Below are 16,359 nucleotides of genomic sequence, written 5' to 3' on the forward strand. Positions count from 1 at the left end.
ATATTTTAATTAAAAAAAAAATCTTAAATTTTGGATAATGAAATTAATTATTGAGGCGAAAAAAATGGTGAAATGGATCAAAGCAAGGAACCGAATTCGATGCTTGAAGTGGAAGATTATTACACCAATCTCCAAATGGGGAGAATTCCCACCGGCTGTATCGGTAACCGGTCGTCAGCTCGAATTTTCTCTATAAATATGAGCAGCAAGAGCTTAGTACCTTCGTGTCATCGAGCGCCGATTCCTTCTTTGGGTCTCTCTGCTCTGAAAGTTCGCCTTCTCTCTTAATCTACTTCAGATCTCTACCCAATTTTCCTCTTCCAGGTTCATTTCTCTTTCTTTCTTCTCTTTAATGGCTTCCTCTGTGTTTGTATGTGTGTGAGTTTGAGGAGGAATGGATGTTTCTGCTTTTCAAGTCATTGGGTTTTTTGTCGGTTTACTCCTGCTGTTAGGGTATTTGGAATTTTGTTCGTTTTGGTTTTTATTGTGGGGTGTTGTTTTGTGCGCTAATCCTCTCGGATCTGACGGCTTTTGGGGTTTTTCTTGTTGGGTTGGTTTGTTTGGAAGATCTGGTTCTTGCGAGTGTGGTGTCGATCTGTTGGATGAGCTTATTTTCTATTCGAATTTGTTCGTTGTTTGGTCATTTTCTCGCTTGGTGACTTGAGATTACCAAAAGGAATGTTCTGTTGTTATCCTTTCACTCTGGAGATGTGGGTTTTTGTGAACTTTAGGGCTGTGGATTTCTTTCTTGTTTTATGAATTTCAACTGATACTTGCTTGGTTTTGGTGTTTTGTTAGTATACTATAAATGTTTTTGGAAGTATGATGCTGATTCGTATTCGAGGTGAAATGTTACCTTCACAACTGAAATTTTCTAGAATCAATTCTGAGATATGCTCATATGCCTTTGGTTATTCTGTCTTGCTGGGGTATATACTTTCTATATTTGAATACTGAAGGCTATTTATGCATTTTTGTCTTGTAGCTTGAGAGAATGGAGACTTTTCTATTTACTTCTGAGTCTGTGAATGAGGGTCACCCAGACAAGCTCTGTGACCAGATCTCAGATGCAGTTCTTGATGCTTGCCTTGCTCAAGATCCTGATAGCAAGGTTGCTTGTGAGACCTGCACCAAGACCAACATGGTAATGGTTTTTGGAGAGATTACAACCAAGGCGGACGTGGACTACGAGAAGATCGTCCGAGACACTTGCCGTTCCATTGGATTCATCTCGGATGATGTGGGTCTCGATGCTGATAACTGCAAGGTCTTAGTCAACATCGAGCAGCAGAGCCCTGATATTGCCCAAGGTGTCCATGGCCATTTCACTAAGCGGCCTGAGGAAATTGGTGCTGGTGACCAGGGTCACATGTTTGGCTATGCCACAGATGAGACCCCTGAATTGATGCCCCTTAGTCACGTCCTTGCAACTAAGCTCGGTGCTCGTCTCACCGAGGTGAGGAAGAATGGTACCTGCCCATGGTTGAGACCTGACGGTAAGACCCAAGTTACTGTGGAGTACTACAACGACAATGGTGCTATGGTCCCTGTTCGAGTCCACACAGTGCTTATCTCCACCCAGCACGATGAAACTGTCACGAACGATGAGATTGCGGCTGACCTTAAGGAGCATGTCATCAAGCCTGTGATCCCCGAGAAGTACCTTGATGAGAAGACCATCTTCCACCTCAATCCCTCTGGTCGATTCGTCATTGGTGGCCCACACGGAGACGCAGGTCTCACTGGTCGTAAGATCATCATCGACACTTATGGTGGATGGGGAGCTCACGGTGGAGGTGCTTTCTCTGGAAAGGACCCAACCAAAGTGGACAGAAGTGGTGCTTACATTGTCAGGCAGGCTGCCAAGAGCATTGTAGCTGCCGGTCTTGCTAGGAGGGCAATCGTGCAAGTCTCTTATGCCATTGGTGTGCCTGAACCGTTGTCGGTCTTTGTCGACACATATGGAACTGGGAAGATCCCCGACAAGGAAATTCTCAAGATTGTGAAGGAGAACTTCGACTTCAGACCTGGAATGATCACCATCAACCTGGACTTGAAGAGAGGTGGGAATAACAGATTCTTGAAGACAGCCGCATATGGACATTTTGGAAGGGATGACCCTGATTTCACCTGGGAAGTTGTGAAGCCTCTCAAATGGGAGAAGCCTCAATCTTGATGGGTTCGACCGTTGAAAGCCACCATGGAAATTGGAAAACCGACCTTTGTTATTAAGGAATGAATAATGTGTGCTGCCCTTATAATCTAAGGTAGTAGTTACTAATGTTGTTCTTTTTTCTTTCTTCTTTTTTACATGTGAGATCCTTTTGTCTTAGCTTCTTGCTCCTTTTCTTTTTGCTTTACTTTGCCTCCATGATGTGCCTTTTTTGTATCAGTTTTTATAATATGAAAGGGGATTTTGTCCAAGTTCAAAATTTGTCGGTGATGGAACTAAAATGACTGGCATTTATTGGTGACAATTGTTCATTATTCATATTGGCAGGGCTTTGGCAGGATTATAGGGTGTCTTTTTGGCTGTATGACCTTTATTTTCTGTGCCTAAAGATCTTAGGTTTAATTTAATATATGTTGCTCATACACAATCAACTGTTTATCAATAATTAATACCCCTTTGTTCCTCAAAAAAATCATTAGCACTCGTCCAAAAGGCTCGTTTATAGTTGAAAGTTGAACACTAGGTTTCTTCTTTGGGTGTTTGTTTGTTTATTATTTATTCCATTGGAAGCATGGAGTATAAGATTTTTTTATTTATATTTACTTTTTCTATACAAACAGGGTATGGAGTATTTGAACTGTCAACTTCATGGGTAGAATGTATGTTAATTATTATTTAGCTGTTCACCGTGATCGGGTAAAAGAATTTACAAACTTGGGTTCATTGATAAATTGCATCCCTTAAAAAAAAAAAAAAAATTTAAGTGTTAAAAGGGCATGTTTGGTTCGTAATCTAGATTTTGTTTTATGTTTTTAGATTTACTGAATTCCAACGAATGTCATAAATTTACTGAATTCTAGCGAATGTGTGAATTTTGTTCTTGAAAACTGATTTTGGATTTTGTGATCCAAATATTATAAATTTTGAAAACAACATTTTTATGTTTTCATTGTATTCAAAATTTATATTTTAAAATTTTGAATAGAGAATTATATTAAACAAAAATAAACAAATTTAGAAATATAGTATGTCATGTTATAAATTTAATTTAAATTTTTAAAAATTAGAATATGTATTATGTAATATATTATAAATTATATTAAACTCCAAATTTGATGTCTATGGTTTGGATAAAGTTAAAAGTTATTTTACATTGTTTTAAATTTTAGAAATTAATTCCTATGGTTTGATATAATTTTATATAGTTTTTATGATTTGTTAAATCCTCTAAATAGTCTTTATGGTAGGGAATATTTGTGAAGCTTTTATCAAACCTAGAGTGTAAATTCTAATTATAAACCATAAAACCTAGAATTTAATTTCTTTCAAATCATAGAGACAAAAGTTTTAATTTATCCTATAAATTATATAATATTACAAAACGACAATTATACAACTATTTAACATAAAAACTGTCCATAAATAAATTAATAATAGTTCGTTGTCAACTAATATTCAGTGGGTAACTATAATTAGTTTGCAATTGTTTAAATTAGAACCCAATTTTTTAATTTCGTTGTCAAACACATATCTGAAAACATATAATACAACTTTGTTTTCATTTAACCCCTTCTTTTCAAATTTCTATTTTCAAACTCTCTACCGAACAGGCTCAAATTTCTTTCTAAACAGAATATGGGATGTTTTCCAAAGACATGATTTGTGATATTATGATGTAATGTTACAATACAAAGCTAGGTTTAAATTGCTTTTTCTAATATTGATGTTGTGGTGAAAAAGTAAATACTTATTTGGCTAAGTATGGAGTCCGACTCATAGGGTCAACCATGAAACTATACGTTTATTTTGATCAAGTATGGAGACTGTCTACCGGGTTTGCCATAAAGCCTAAATATGATGGTCGATCCATATGGGCGGACATAGAATTTAAGGAGGCTGACCCTATGAAGGTAAAGATTATGCCTAAGCGTTGTACTTTGGCACGTGCTTGGATCATTAATGTAATAAATTCAATGATCCGTAGTAGCTAGTAATGACCTGATTAATGACTTGAGAAGTTAATTAGCCAAATAACTGTCAGAAAACTTATTTCTTTATAATCAAGAGGGTCTTGACATTTGAGTTATGTCGAAATAGATCCTAAATTATGTACTATCTAGCTCTTTAAATCATAACTGACTTGATCGTTGGATCATTGGTGTTCAAAATCATATTGGTGCGAGTTTCTCTATTTTATTGAGTGTCTATCTGATTCTCTCTTAAAAATTACAAATTCATCGTTGATACCAAATTTCAGTATCAACTATTATTCTAAAAAGTCTCGAACAAGTTAGGTTTTAGGTTTAGGAGTTATAGGATAAAAGTAGCTTCTTTGAAATTCTTGTGTGTGTCAATTCGTATTGCTCCTTCTAATTTTGCCTTTGTTTTCTTTGACAGTGATGAGAGGTTCATTCTATCTCAGGATGTAGCTAAAAAAAGGCAACATATTTTGCTTATACACTAATCTTAATCTGAAAAATAATACTAACGATTTTCTAAGATAGCCACAATGCACTTGAAACTTAATTGTAACGTCTTAAAAACTAAACTTGAAACTGTCCTTGGCAACGGCTCCAAAAATTTGATGGCCAAACTGTGTGGATTTATTTAGGTAAAAGATCTGTTAAGAATAGTCAATGATCGATTGAAAGTACACACTACCAATAAGTATTATTATATAAAGTATTCCAAATAATCGTATCCAAAGAGATCGTTTGTAAAATTCAAATTTAAAAGAAATGTTTTCGAGTTGAAACCAAATGTCGCCAATATAATAGTGGAAGGGCCAAAAGTGCTAGTAAACAACAAATGATAATGAAAAGCATGAAATTCGATTAAGTTTTAGTTGGATCAGTATAACAACTCTGGAGAAGTGAATAGAGTTTAATTAAAATTTTTAAGTATGCTCAATTTAAACCAATTAGACACTTTTTAAAATAAATTAATAAAAACCCTAATTAATGCTAAAAATAAGATTGATAAAAAGTATGAAAAAAAAAATTTAATCAATCTCAAAGATAAAAAAAAGAAACTAGAGCATGCAACTAAAATTAATTGCAAAAATAAGTATGAAAGAGTTAGAGAAGAAGAAGGCATAATTTTTATAATGGTTTGGTCAAATTTGACCTACTCCACTTTCTCAAGCGTCTCTTAGGATTTTGATTAAGGATCTCCTTCACTTTCACAAATTAGAGTTGAATTGCTACCTTGCTCCTTTTTCGAGTCCAAGAGCAAACCCGATTCTTTCCACGGGTTAGGATCAAACCGTTACAATGTTTGAAGTTTTAAAAATTCAAAATAAACTTCCTAAAAAGAATGGATATACGAATTGTGCTCACACAATTTAATCTTCACAATGCGATAAGAACTCTCTCCTAAAATAAAGATGAAAAGATGAAAATTGAAAGTTTATAGAGAACAACAACGGTGACCTTTTTGCTAATTTGAGAATTTTAGAGAGGTGAAAAGTTAAAAACAAAAAAAAAATAGAGAAGATGAAGTTTAAAAAGAGAAGGAAATATGTTTGCACGCGCGCGAATGCATGCACGTGATTATTTTCTAAATTCTAAAGGAAAACAAAAATCCACCTACATAATACAAATTTAAGGTCGCATGTGGTCCAATTTGATGATTTGGCCGTCATGTCACCATTTTGAGTATTTTTCTATTAAGCTTGTTTCGATTATATCTTCTTCATTTGAACTCCGATTTGGGTGATTCAAGAGATATCGGAATTGTTGTCTCAATCTCTATGCTATTGGGTATTCAAAATATTAAATTATTAGTAAACAAAATCATATTTATTATCATCAAAACATTAATTATTTAATTAATTAATTTGAGATTAAGAGTAAAAAAAAGTCAACAGCTTCAATCTTTAAAATTAGTATAGAGTTGCACTGTGTCACGGTTATGCTTGTCCAGGGCCTGTTGCCCATGGCCGCATGCCCGATTCGACCCCCTTCTAGCATACTTTCATATCTTGTATTGTATTAGCTTAGTTAGCTTGCTTTCTTTACATTTTCATTGTAAGTGACCACTCGCCCTTTTGCATATGCAAGGGCGCCAGTTGGCTTTTTGTTCAGAATGCACTATATGGGGATAAGACTAACCATCACTTCCTCATACCCGGAGTAGTACTCTATAAAGCTGTTGTTGTTGCTTATTGCTTTCTAGTCTACTACAATCTTTCTTTCTTTATTCACACTCACAAAAACTTCTTACGAAAACCTTTTCTCCAAACCCGTTTTCTAAAACCGTTTTCCCTAAAACGGAGGTGGAGGTTGCGAGAGGCACTCGGTGTGCCATCGGCAGTCCGTATTCGAGTTGGCTGACTTGTTCGTGAACAGGAACAAGTGCCGCACAATCGCTAAGAGAAGCTTCTGAAAGAGCGATTGTGACAGTTGGTATCAGAGCCTAGTCGACTTATAGAGGGAAGATCAGTGATCATGTCGACGACGAAGAACCTGAACAAGTCCCATGTGGACAGATTGGTAGAGATGGAAGAGCAAATGCTCTACCTGAGAGAGGTCCCAGATAATGTCCGTTTCCTAGAGACTCGGCTACAAGAAGTTACTGAGAAAACCGATGGAATTGATGCGGTGGTAGGCCGCCTAGACGGATTACCCGTCAGAGAATTGATGATGAGGGTAGAGACCCTCGAGACCAAAACAGTACGGTCCAGCAGCTTTGAACGAGGCGATAGCTCCTCGGGCTCTGTTGCCCACATAGAGGAGCGTGTCGAAGAGCTGGACAGCTCCCAAAAAGCAATACTTCAGATGGTAACCGATTTGTCTGAAGACTTTCGGTCGGCCCTTGATGTCGTCAGAGCCGAGATAACGGATGTGAGTGCTAGGGTGAATCTCACCATCCGAGCGGTAGGGAACCAAGCCCCATCTGGGGGAGCAATGGCAGTAAGCAGAATAAAAATCCCAGAACTGAAACCCTTCTGTGGGGTGCGAGAAGCGAAAGCCCTGGAAAATTTTATCTTCGACCTTGAGCAATACTTCAAGGCGACGAACACAGTGACTGAAGAGTCGAAAGTCACACTAGCAACGATGCATCTAGCTGAAGATGCGAAACTGTGGTGGAGATCACGATTTACAGACATACAGGAAGGACGTTACACTATTGATACTTGGGATAGATTGAAACAAGAACTTCGTTCGCAGTTCTTCTCTGAAAATGTCGAGATCTTGGCTCGACGAAAACTCTGAGAGCTAAAGCAAACAGGTAACATCAGGGACTATGTAAAACAGTTTGCAGGACTCATGTTGGACATACGAGATATGTCTGAAAAAGACAAGGTCTTTTGCTTTGTTGAAGGGTTGAAACCGTGGGCGAAATCAAAACTATATGAACAGAGAGTACAGGATCTCCCCTCTGCCTATGCGGCAGCTGAACGGCTATACGACCTTAGCACTGACTCACAAGATGTGAGGAAGCAATCAACTTCCTCAAATGGGGGAAACAGAAACAGCCATTCCAGTCCTCCCAAACCTGGGGGAGGAGACAAGAACACAGAGGGGGACCGTAAATCATCCCAACCGAGATCAGGAAACAACTGGCGAGGGCCGCCGCAACAGCATAACAATTACAATCGCCCCCTGTCTTGTTTCATATGTAGAGGGCCACACAGGGTAGGCGAATGTCCAAATCGAACCGCGTTCAATGCTTTTCAAGCCACGTTAGCCTCTACCTCCGAAGACAAGGCTGAACTGGAGGAGACGGTAACCGAGCCAGCTACAGAAATTGAGAATCCCAGGATGGGGGCATTGAAATTCTTATCTGCACTCCAGAAGAAGATGGGAAAGGCGACGGAGCCACTAGAGAAAGGACTCATGTATGTGGACGCTTGGGTCAACCAAAGATCGGCCAAAAACACTATGGTTGACTCTGGGGCTACCCTAACTTCATGGCTGAAACAGAAGCTCGCCGCCTGAACTTGATTTGGGAAAGAGATGCAGGGAAGATGAAAGCTGTGAATTTCGCAACCCTACCGATTACGGGGATAGCGAAGAGAACTCCGGTGAAGTTAGGAGACTGGAAGGGCTTCGTTGACTTCGTGATTGTCAAGATGGATGATTTCGACGTGGTACTGGGGATGGAATTCCTACTTGAACATAAATTCATACCAATGCCCCTCGCCAAATGCTTAGTCATTACCGGATCTACACCCACCGTAGTCCAAGCCAGTATCAAGCAGCCAAATGGGGTGAGAATGATCTCAGCCCTCCAATTGAAGAGAGGCCTGGCCCACGACAAACCCACGTTCATGGCCATCCTGATAGAATCAGTTGAGTCCACTGAAGAGGAGATCCCCCAAGACGTTCTATTTGTCTTGGAAGAGTATCGGGATGTCATGCGGAAAAGCTTGCCCAAGTCCTTACCCCCACAAAGGGGGATTAACCATGAGATTGAGTTGTTACCAGGGGCAAAGCCGCCTGCCAAGAATGCATATCGGATGGCCCCGCCAGAATTGGCTGAGCTCCGGAAACAGTTAGACGAGTTATTAGATGCAGTATTTATCAGACCGGCGAAGGCCCCTTACAGAGCCCCAGTACTGTTCCAGAAGAAGAAAGATGGGAGCCTCCGGTTGTGCATCGACTATCGGGCCTTGAATAAGCTCACAGTCCGCAACAAATATCCTCTTCCTATCATTACTGACTTATTTGATCAGCTTCACGGTGCTAAGTATTTCTCGAAGCTGGACCTACGGTCTGGATATTATCAGGTTCGAATTGCTGAAGGAGACAAACCTAAGACGACCTGTGTCACGAGATATGGAGCCTTCGAATTCCTCGTGATGCCCTTTGGCCTCACCAATACTCCAACAACGTTCTGTACCTTAATGAACCAAGTGTTTCACGAATACCTCGACAAATTTGTCGTAGTGTATCTTGATGACATTGTGGTCTATAGTGCCTCGCTGGAGGACCATCGACATCACCTCCAACTAGTCTTTGAAAAGCTGAGGAGAAATCAGTTGTATGTAAAGAGAGAGAAGTGCTCCTTTGCCCAAGAGCGCATAAATTTCCTCGGCCACGTGATTGAGTGTGGTCGGATTGGTATGGAAGAGGGCAAGGTAGCCGCGATTAGAGACTGGAGGGTACCATCATCCGTGACCGAACTACGATCCTTCCTCGGACTAGCCAACTACTATAGGCGGTTCGTAGAAGGATTCTCGAGAAGAACAGGGCCATTAACCGAACTGTTGAAGAAGGATAGCCAATGGAGCTGGACTCCTGAATGTCAAGCCGCCTTTGAGGGCTTGAAGAAAGTGATGATTGAGGGGTCGGTTCTCGAAATTGCCGACGTGACCAAGCCATTTGAAGTAGAGACTGATGCTTTTGACTTCGCGTTGGGCGGTGTCCTCCTCCAAGACGAACACCCCATCGCGTATGAGAGTAGGAAACTAAATGATGCCGAATGGAGGTATGCCGCCTCCGAGAAAGAGATGTTAGCAGTAGTTCACTGCTTGAGGGCCTGGAGACAGTATCTCTTGGGGGCCAAGTTCGTGGTCAAGACCGACAACAACTCCATTTGTCACTTCTTCAACCAACCGAAGTTTTCGTCGAAACAGGCACGGTGGCAGGAGTGTCTAGCGGAGTTCGACTTCCAATTCGAACATAGACCGGGGAAAAGTAACCAAGCGGCCGATGCTCTTAGCCGAAAGAGCGAACATGCGGCCCTGTGCATGTTCGCTCGCCTACAAGCAAGTACGTTGAGTGCAACAGTACGAGAAACTGTCAAAACTCACTTGACAAACGACACAGCGGCGTAGGCCATCCTACAGTTGGCCAAAGAGGGGAAGACACGCCAGTTCTGGGTGGAAGATGATCTACTATACACCAAGGGCAATCGCCTCTACATCCCCAAATCCGGGGAGTTACGAAGGTCACTGATGAAGGAGTGCCACAACACACCGTGGGCAGGACATAATGGTTGGCAGAGGACTTATGCCCTTCTGAAACAAGGCTACTATTGGCCAAGCCTTCGGGACGATGTCATGCAATTTACCAAGACTTGCCTTGTCTACCAACAAGATAAGGTCGAAAGGGCGAAATTAGCGGGTCTGCTGGAACCCCTACCTGTGCCCTCTAGACCATGGGAGAGCGTGTCTCTCGACTTCATCACCCATTTGCCCAAGGTGGGAGAGTTCGAATCGATCCTTGTTATCATCGACCGGTTCTCAAAATATGCCACTTTCGTCCCAACGTCGAAAATTTGCACAGCCGTGATGACTGCCCAGCTGTTCTTCAAACACATCGTGAAATTATGGGGTGTCCCCGCGAGCATTGTTAGCGATCGGGACGGAAGATTCACTGGGACATTCTGGACCGAATTGTTCAAAATATTGGGGTCAACACTGAATATCTCCTCTAGCTATCATCCCCAAACTGACGGCCAGACGGAACGCTTCAACAGTATGCTTGAGGAATATCTGCGTCACTTTATCGACGCTAGGCAGAAGAACTGGGTTCAGTTGTTAGATGTGGCTCAGTTCAGCTTCAATAGCCAGCAGAGTTCCGCGATCGGAAAAACGCCCTTCGAGGTGGTGTGCGGCAGACAGCCACTCATGCCACACTTGGTGGACCACCCTTATGCAGGCAAAAGTCCTCAGGCACATAACTTCACTAAAGAGTGGAGCAAAACCTCTGAGATAGCTCGCGTCTACCTAGAAAGAGCATCAAGAAGGATGAAGAAGTGGGTTGATAAGAAGCGGAGGGCCCTCGAGTTTCAAGCCGGGGACAAGGTCCTGATCAAGCTACGACCGGAACAGTTTCGTTTCCGAGGCCAGAGAGACCAACGGCTAGTAAGGAAATATGAAGGTTCAGTGGAGATAATTGAGAAGGTCGGGAGAACCTCATATAAGGTTCAGTTACCCTCATGGATGAAGATTCATCCTGTCATCCATGTGAGTATCCTGAAGCCCTATCATCCCGATCCTGAGGATGAACAACGAAACATGCTAAGGCGCCCACCAGTCACGATGAAGAGTTCTGCTGAGAAAGAAGTTGCACAAATCCTGGATAAACGTATGCGCCGTATTGGAAGACCCAGACGAGAACTGACAAAGTTCTTAGTGAAATGGAAGGATCTCCCAGACGAAGAGATCAGTTGGGAGCGGGCCGAAGATTTGAAGAATGCAGCTCCAGCCATCGCAAATTTTGAACAAGGTCAGTTGACGGGGACGTCAACCAATTAAGTGGGGGAGAATGTCACGGTCATGCTTGTCCAGGGCCTGTTGCCCATGGCTGCATGCCCGATCCGACCCCCTTCTAGCATACTTTCATATCTTGTATTGTATTAGCTTAGTTAGTTTGCTTTCTTTACATTTTCATTGTAAGTGACCACTCGCCCTTTTGCATATGCAAGGGCGCCAGTTGGCTTTTTGTTCAGAATGCACTATATGGGGATAAGACTAACCATCACTTCCTCATACCCGGAGTAGTACTCTATAAAGCTGTTGTTGTTGCTTATTGCTTTCTAGTCTACTACAATCTTTCTTTCTTTATTCACACTCACAAAAACTTCTTACGAAAACCTTTTCTCCAAACCCGTTTTCTAAAACCGTTTTCCCTAAAACGGAGGTGGAGGTTGCGAGAGGCACTCGGTGTGCCATCGGCAGTCCGTATTCGAGTTGGCTGACTTGTTCGTGAGCGGGAACAAGTGCCGCACAATCGCTAAGAGAAGCTTCCGAAAGAGCGATTGTGACACACTGCACCTTATGCTATGAATCATATTCATGATTCCATCTTTTGTTTAGCCTTGATTTCAATCGTCCTTAGAAACCTAAGTAACTAGACATATATTTCTATGACTAATGGTAGCTTTTATTAATTAGCATACAACCCTTTAGTTCTATAGTGTGGCTTTTATCTAAGATCATGTGACGTCCTATTTAGGACATTAGTCTCATGTTCTCTTATGAAATTTATGGCATTTTCTTAACCTTCCCAATATAAAAACTCAACTTAAAAAATCAACAACTAATCGTCAAATCCAATAAGAAATTGGATACAGTACAATCTCAATTTGTCAAGCTAACTCATTCTTTGTAGAGCATCCACAAAACAAATCCCTTAAAGAATTTATCTCATAATAGCTTCAGTGACGATAAAGAATTCATAAGTACACGAAAAAAAAAAAAGTTGAGTAAAACAATATCAAGAAATAGAATCAACAAGAATAAATAAGAAAAACGACTAAGACATCTAGAAAAATAGTGTTCTTCAACCTTTGTGACAATCTCTACACTCAATGGGTGGCTCTCTAGCATTTGGAGTACCAAACACAAAGCGACCTTATTTTAACTCGTTAGACCATTCAAGTACACATATTAACCAAATGTACTTGATTTATACGAAAAATAAATTCGAATTCAAGAAAAATGTATATCGAAGTGATGTTCATGCGGTATATTGTGAAAATAGGAGGGGAAAAAAAATCTTAACAATTAAGGACCCGTTTGAATTGGCTTAAGTGTTTTTCAAAAAATTCATTTTTATTTAAACGCTTTTAATAAAAACTTATTAAAATACACATGATAAATTATTTTGAGTGGTTGTCAAACACATCAATTTCTTCTAAAATAACTTATTTTTTAAATTAAATACTTGAAAACACTTCCTAAATTTAATTTAGGAAAAAAAACAAATCAACATATTTATTATGGGAAGGTATACAAAAATAAGGACATAATTGTAAGAATATATATATAAAATCTAAAACTAAAAAATTTGAAATGTTTGAATATTTGTGAAAATTTGTACTGAGATATTTTATTAACGATGTAATACACCCAAATATAGCCTCACTCTTTAAGACATCATAAATCTATTTAAACAACATATATGTAAACTTTAAACCATTAAATCCCACAATTTTAAACATTAAAAAGTTATGGTATTAATATTGGAGATTTGTTAACATAAAAACCAAAGCTTAAGGACTTGCAAAAAAATTCAAAATCAATTATTTAACATCATAGGGTTTGGAACATAATTTAAAATCGAATAAATATTGAAAAATAAAAGGATCAATAATAAGTATTTTTTTAAAAAAAAAAAAAACATTAATACATTTTCTTTCCGTTTGAATTCAAGGGAGATTTCAACTTATTTTTAAATAATAATAATAATATCTCATCAATTGAGCTATACTAGCCAATGGGCTATGAAATCCAAATTCATGTTAGAAAGATTTTATTATTAAATTTACTTCAGATTTTATTGGACTTTGTACATTCAGTTTGAAAAGTTGTTATATCTTTTTGTATAGTCCTATGCGCCTACTTTTATTCTCTATATAAATTAATCGATCAATTGAAAAAATTAAATTTGATATCAAAGCCCTTGTACCATGTTGTTTCTCCTACTTGCTACAATGAGTTCATCTTCTTCATCCCAATTCAATACGACTATTTCTACTTCCCAAATCTTTGGCCAGTAACCATGTTCTCCATGCTCGTATGAAACATATTGGGATTGACTATCACTTTATTCCCGAAAAGGTTATTCGTGGGGATCTTTTTGTTCAATTCATTTCTCCCACGAATAGATTGCAGATTTGTTTACTAAAGCTCTCTCAACACGTTTCTTTCAGCATTGTACTAGCAAACCCATGACTTCTCCTCTGAGTTTGAGGGGTGTATTATATTTACTTCAAATTTTCTTAGATTTTGTAGATTAATTTTATAATTTGTAAGTTATTATATCTTCTCCTATTATTTAGGATTATTTGTTGTATAACTCCATTTGCAATCTACTACAAAAGGATCACAACTCTCTACCGAAATTAATCAATCAATTGAGAAATTTAAACTCAAACTCCTTAGTTTAATTTTTTATATCCTTATATTATATTACAAAATTTCGATTAATTTGCTTCATGTTAACTATTAAGTCATCTAAGTCATATGTCTCAAACCATTTTTTTTTTTGGTTTTTTTTATTTTTTAATATTTATTTATTTATTTTGGATCTAGGGTTCAAATTTGATATAATTGTTTTGTCGAGTCTTTATTTTGTTGTTTGTGGATGCTTGAAGCTAAAATGTGTCGAGCTAACTTTGTGTTGACTTTGGTTTACAAAAAGGTCAAACTTCTGAGTAAGTTCCTTTCAAATCATTTCAATTTTATTTATTTATTAATTATTATTATTTGATGATGCTTAGAAATATAATAAATAAGTATAAGTTGATAACCATTTGATTATTTTTAAATGAAAGTTGATAACCATTTGATTTTCTATTTTTTATTTTTAAAATTTGTGTTTGTTTTCACACCTTCAATAATTTCATCTTTACTATGAAAATATTTAAATTCATAGTCAAATCAAAACCTACGAACCATACTAATTGGATTTCTTAGTCTCTCCAAATGTTAGTCGTATGTCAACCACATATCATTCAAGATTACATTTAATAACACTAGATTTTATCTGTAATAGATAATATAATGTTGCATAAAAAAATTAAATTAAATAATATAAGTAACAATAGGGTTATAAACCTAATTTTCAAAGAGATTTTAGTACAGATGACCACAATCTGATTGTACTAGTAATGGTGCTGAATGCCCTGAATTTTAAAAACAATGAAACCTAACATTTTACTTATGTCACAATTACGTGAACATAGTGAAATTAGCTTAGGGTCGCAAGCTCTCACCCATCACAAATGCTTAGGTTCCCAAACGGCATTTCAAAGTACTTCACTTTGAAAGGAAACTCTTAACCACAATTGCTAAAATACGTTGATACAAATAAAACTCAATCAAATAGCTTCATAGATCTAGCTCATGGGCATTATTCTACCATCACACTACTTCTAAACTTGTATTATACCATATTTGTCGCAAGTGCCGCTCAATTGTCAATTATTACAGCCTGTGAAAATATTCTTGGAGTCAGCTTGAGGACCACTAAAGGTTAGTTATCATTCGTAAGATTAGTATTCTAATCGACTAAAAGAAATCTCTAATGGTTCCTTCATTGGTTGAGTAAGATGATGAAGATTTTTGAGTTCTAGATATCTCCTCATCAACCAATTAGAAGAGGATGAAGATCCACAAGGATAGAGTTTGTGGGTCTCACCAGACACTATATAAGCAGATTCCATACTTCTTGCATTTCCATCAGTAACTCAATTCAAAAGCACTTTGAGGACTTACTTCCTTTCGGTTGAAGTTGGTAGGCATGGCAGCCATGGCTCTTTCATCTACATTCACAGGAAAAGTTGTTCCTTTGAATGCACCTACCGAGCTCTCATCCTCGGTTCGCAGCAATGGTAGAGTCTCAATGAGGAGATCTGGAAAACCAGCAGCTTCCTCAGGCAGCCCATGGTATGGTCCTGACCGTGTCAAGTACCTTGGACCATTCTCTGGTGAGCCTCCATCTTACCTCACAGGAGAATTCCCTGGTGACTATGGTTGGGACACTGCAGGTCTATCAGCTGATCCCGAGACCTTTGCCAAGAACCGAGAGCTCGAAGTGATCCACAGCAGATGGGCCATGCTTGGGGCTCTAGGATGTGTGTTCCCAGAGCTTCTTTCCAGAAATGGAGTCAAGTTTGGTGAAGCAGTTTGGTTCAAGGCTGGTTCACAGATCTTCAGTGAGGGTGGCCTAGACTATCTTGGAAACCCAAGTCTTATTCATGCACAGAGCATTTTGGCCATTTGGGCATCTCAAGTAGTGCTAATGGGTGCAGTTGAAGGTTACCGTATTGCAGGAGGACCACTTGGAGAAGTTACCGATCCCATCTACCCAGGCGGTAGCTTTGATCCCCTCGGGCTGGCTGATGATCCAGAGGCATTTGCAGAGCTTAAGGTGAAAGAACTTAAGAATGGCCGTCTTGCAATGTTTTCTATGTTCGGGTTTTTCGTACAGGCCATTGTAACTGGAAAGGGTCCTTTGGAGAACCTTGCAGATCATCTTGCTGATCCTGTCAACAACAATGCATGGGCTTATGCTACCAACTTTGTACCTGGAAAGTGAAATTACTGAGTCATGTTTAAACAAGCTTTCACTTTCACTACAATGGGAGCATAGCTTGTACAATGTAAAATGTACTATCACAATGTTGAAAATCAACAATCAATGCCATAATCACGGAAACTATCACTAGCAAGTTGTTGTTTGAGTGATCCTTTAAATGAACATAAAAATATATATATAAATCATTGA

The 16,359-nt window shown here is 38.9% G+C and overlaps 2 protein-coding genes across 2 annotated transcripts; both read left to right on the forward strand.

Moving 5' to 3' along the window:
• The first annotated feature begins 224 nt into the window (after positions 1-224).
• On the forward strand, positions 225-2,424 carry LOC120090476 (S-adenosylmethionine synthase 2). Its single transcript, XM_039048172.2, has 2 exons — positions 225-324; positions 986-2,424. Exon 2 carries the CDS (start codon positions 995-997, stop codon positions 2,174-2,176), a length of 1,182 nt encoding a protein of 393 aa, XP_038904100.2. The 5' UTR covers positions 225-324; positions 986-994; the 3' UTR covers positions 2,177-2,424.
• Positions 2,425-15,148: 12,724 nt separating this feature from the next.
• On the forward strand, positions 15,149-16,303 carry LOC120090198 (chlorophyll a-b binding protein, chloroplastic-like). The gene has a single exon (XM_039047739.2). It carries the CDS (start codon positions 15,373-15,375, stop codon positions 16,168-16,170), a length of 798 nt encoding a protein of 265 aa, XP_038903667.2. The 5' UTR covers positions 15,149-15,372; the 3' UTR covers positions 16,171-16,303.
• Positions 16,304-16,359: the final 56 nt, after the last annotated feature.

The sequence above is a fragment of the Benincasa hispida genome, chromosome 11, assembly GCF_027475165.1.
Source record: "Benincasa hispida cultivar pf3 chromosome 11, pf3_genome.v1.1, whole genome shotgun sequence".
Lineage (NCBI taxonomy): Eukaryota > Viridiplantae > Streptophyta > Magnoliopsida > Cucurbitales > Cucurbitaceae > Benincasa > Benincasa hispida.

Excerpts from the sequence above, each read along its gene's own strand:
- LOC120090476 (XM_039048172.2), top strand. The coding sequence starts at position 995 with ATGGAGACTTTTCTATTTACTTCTGAGTCTGTGAATGAGGGTCACCCA.
- LOC120090198 (XM_039047739.2), top strand. The coding sequence starts at position 15,373 with ATGGCAGCCATGGCTCTTTCATCTACATTCACAGGAAAAGTTGTTCCT.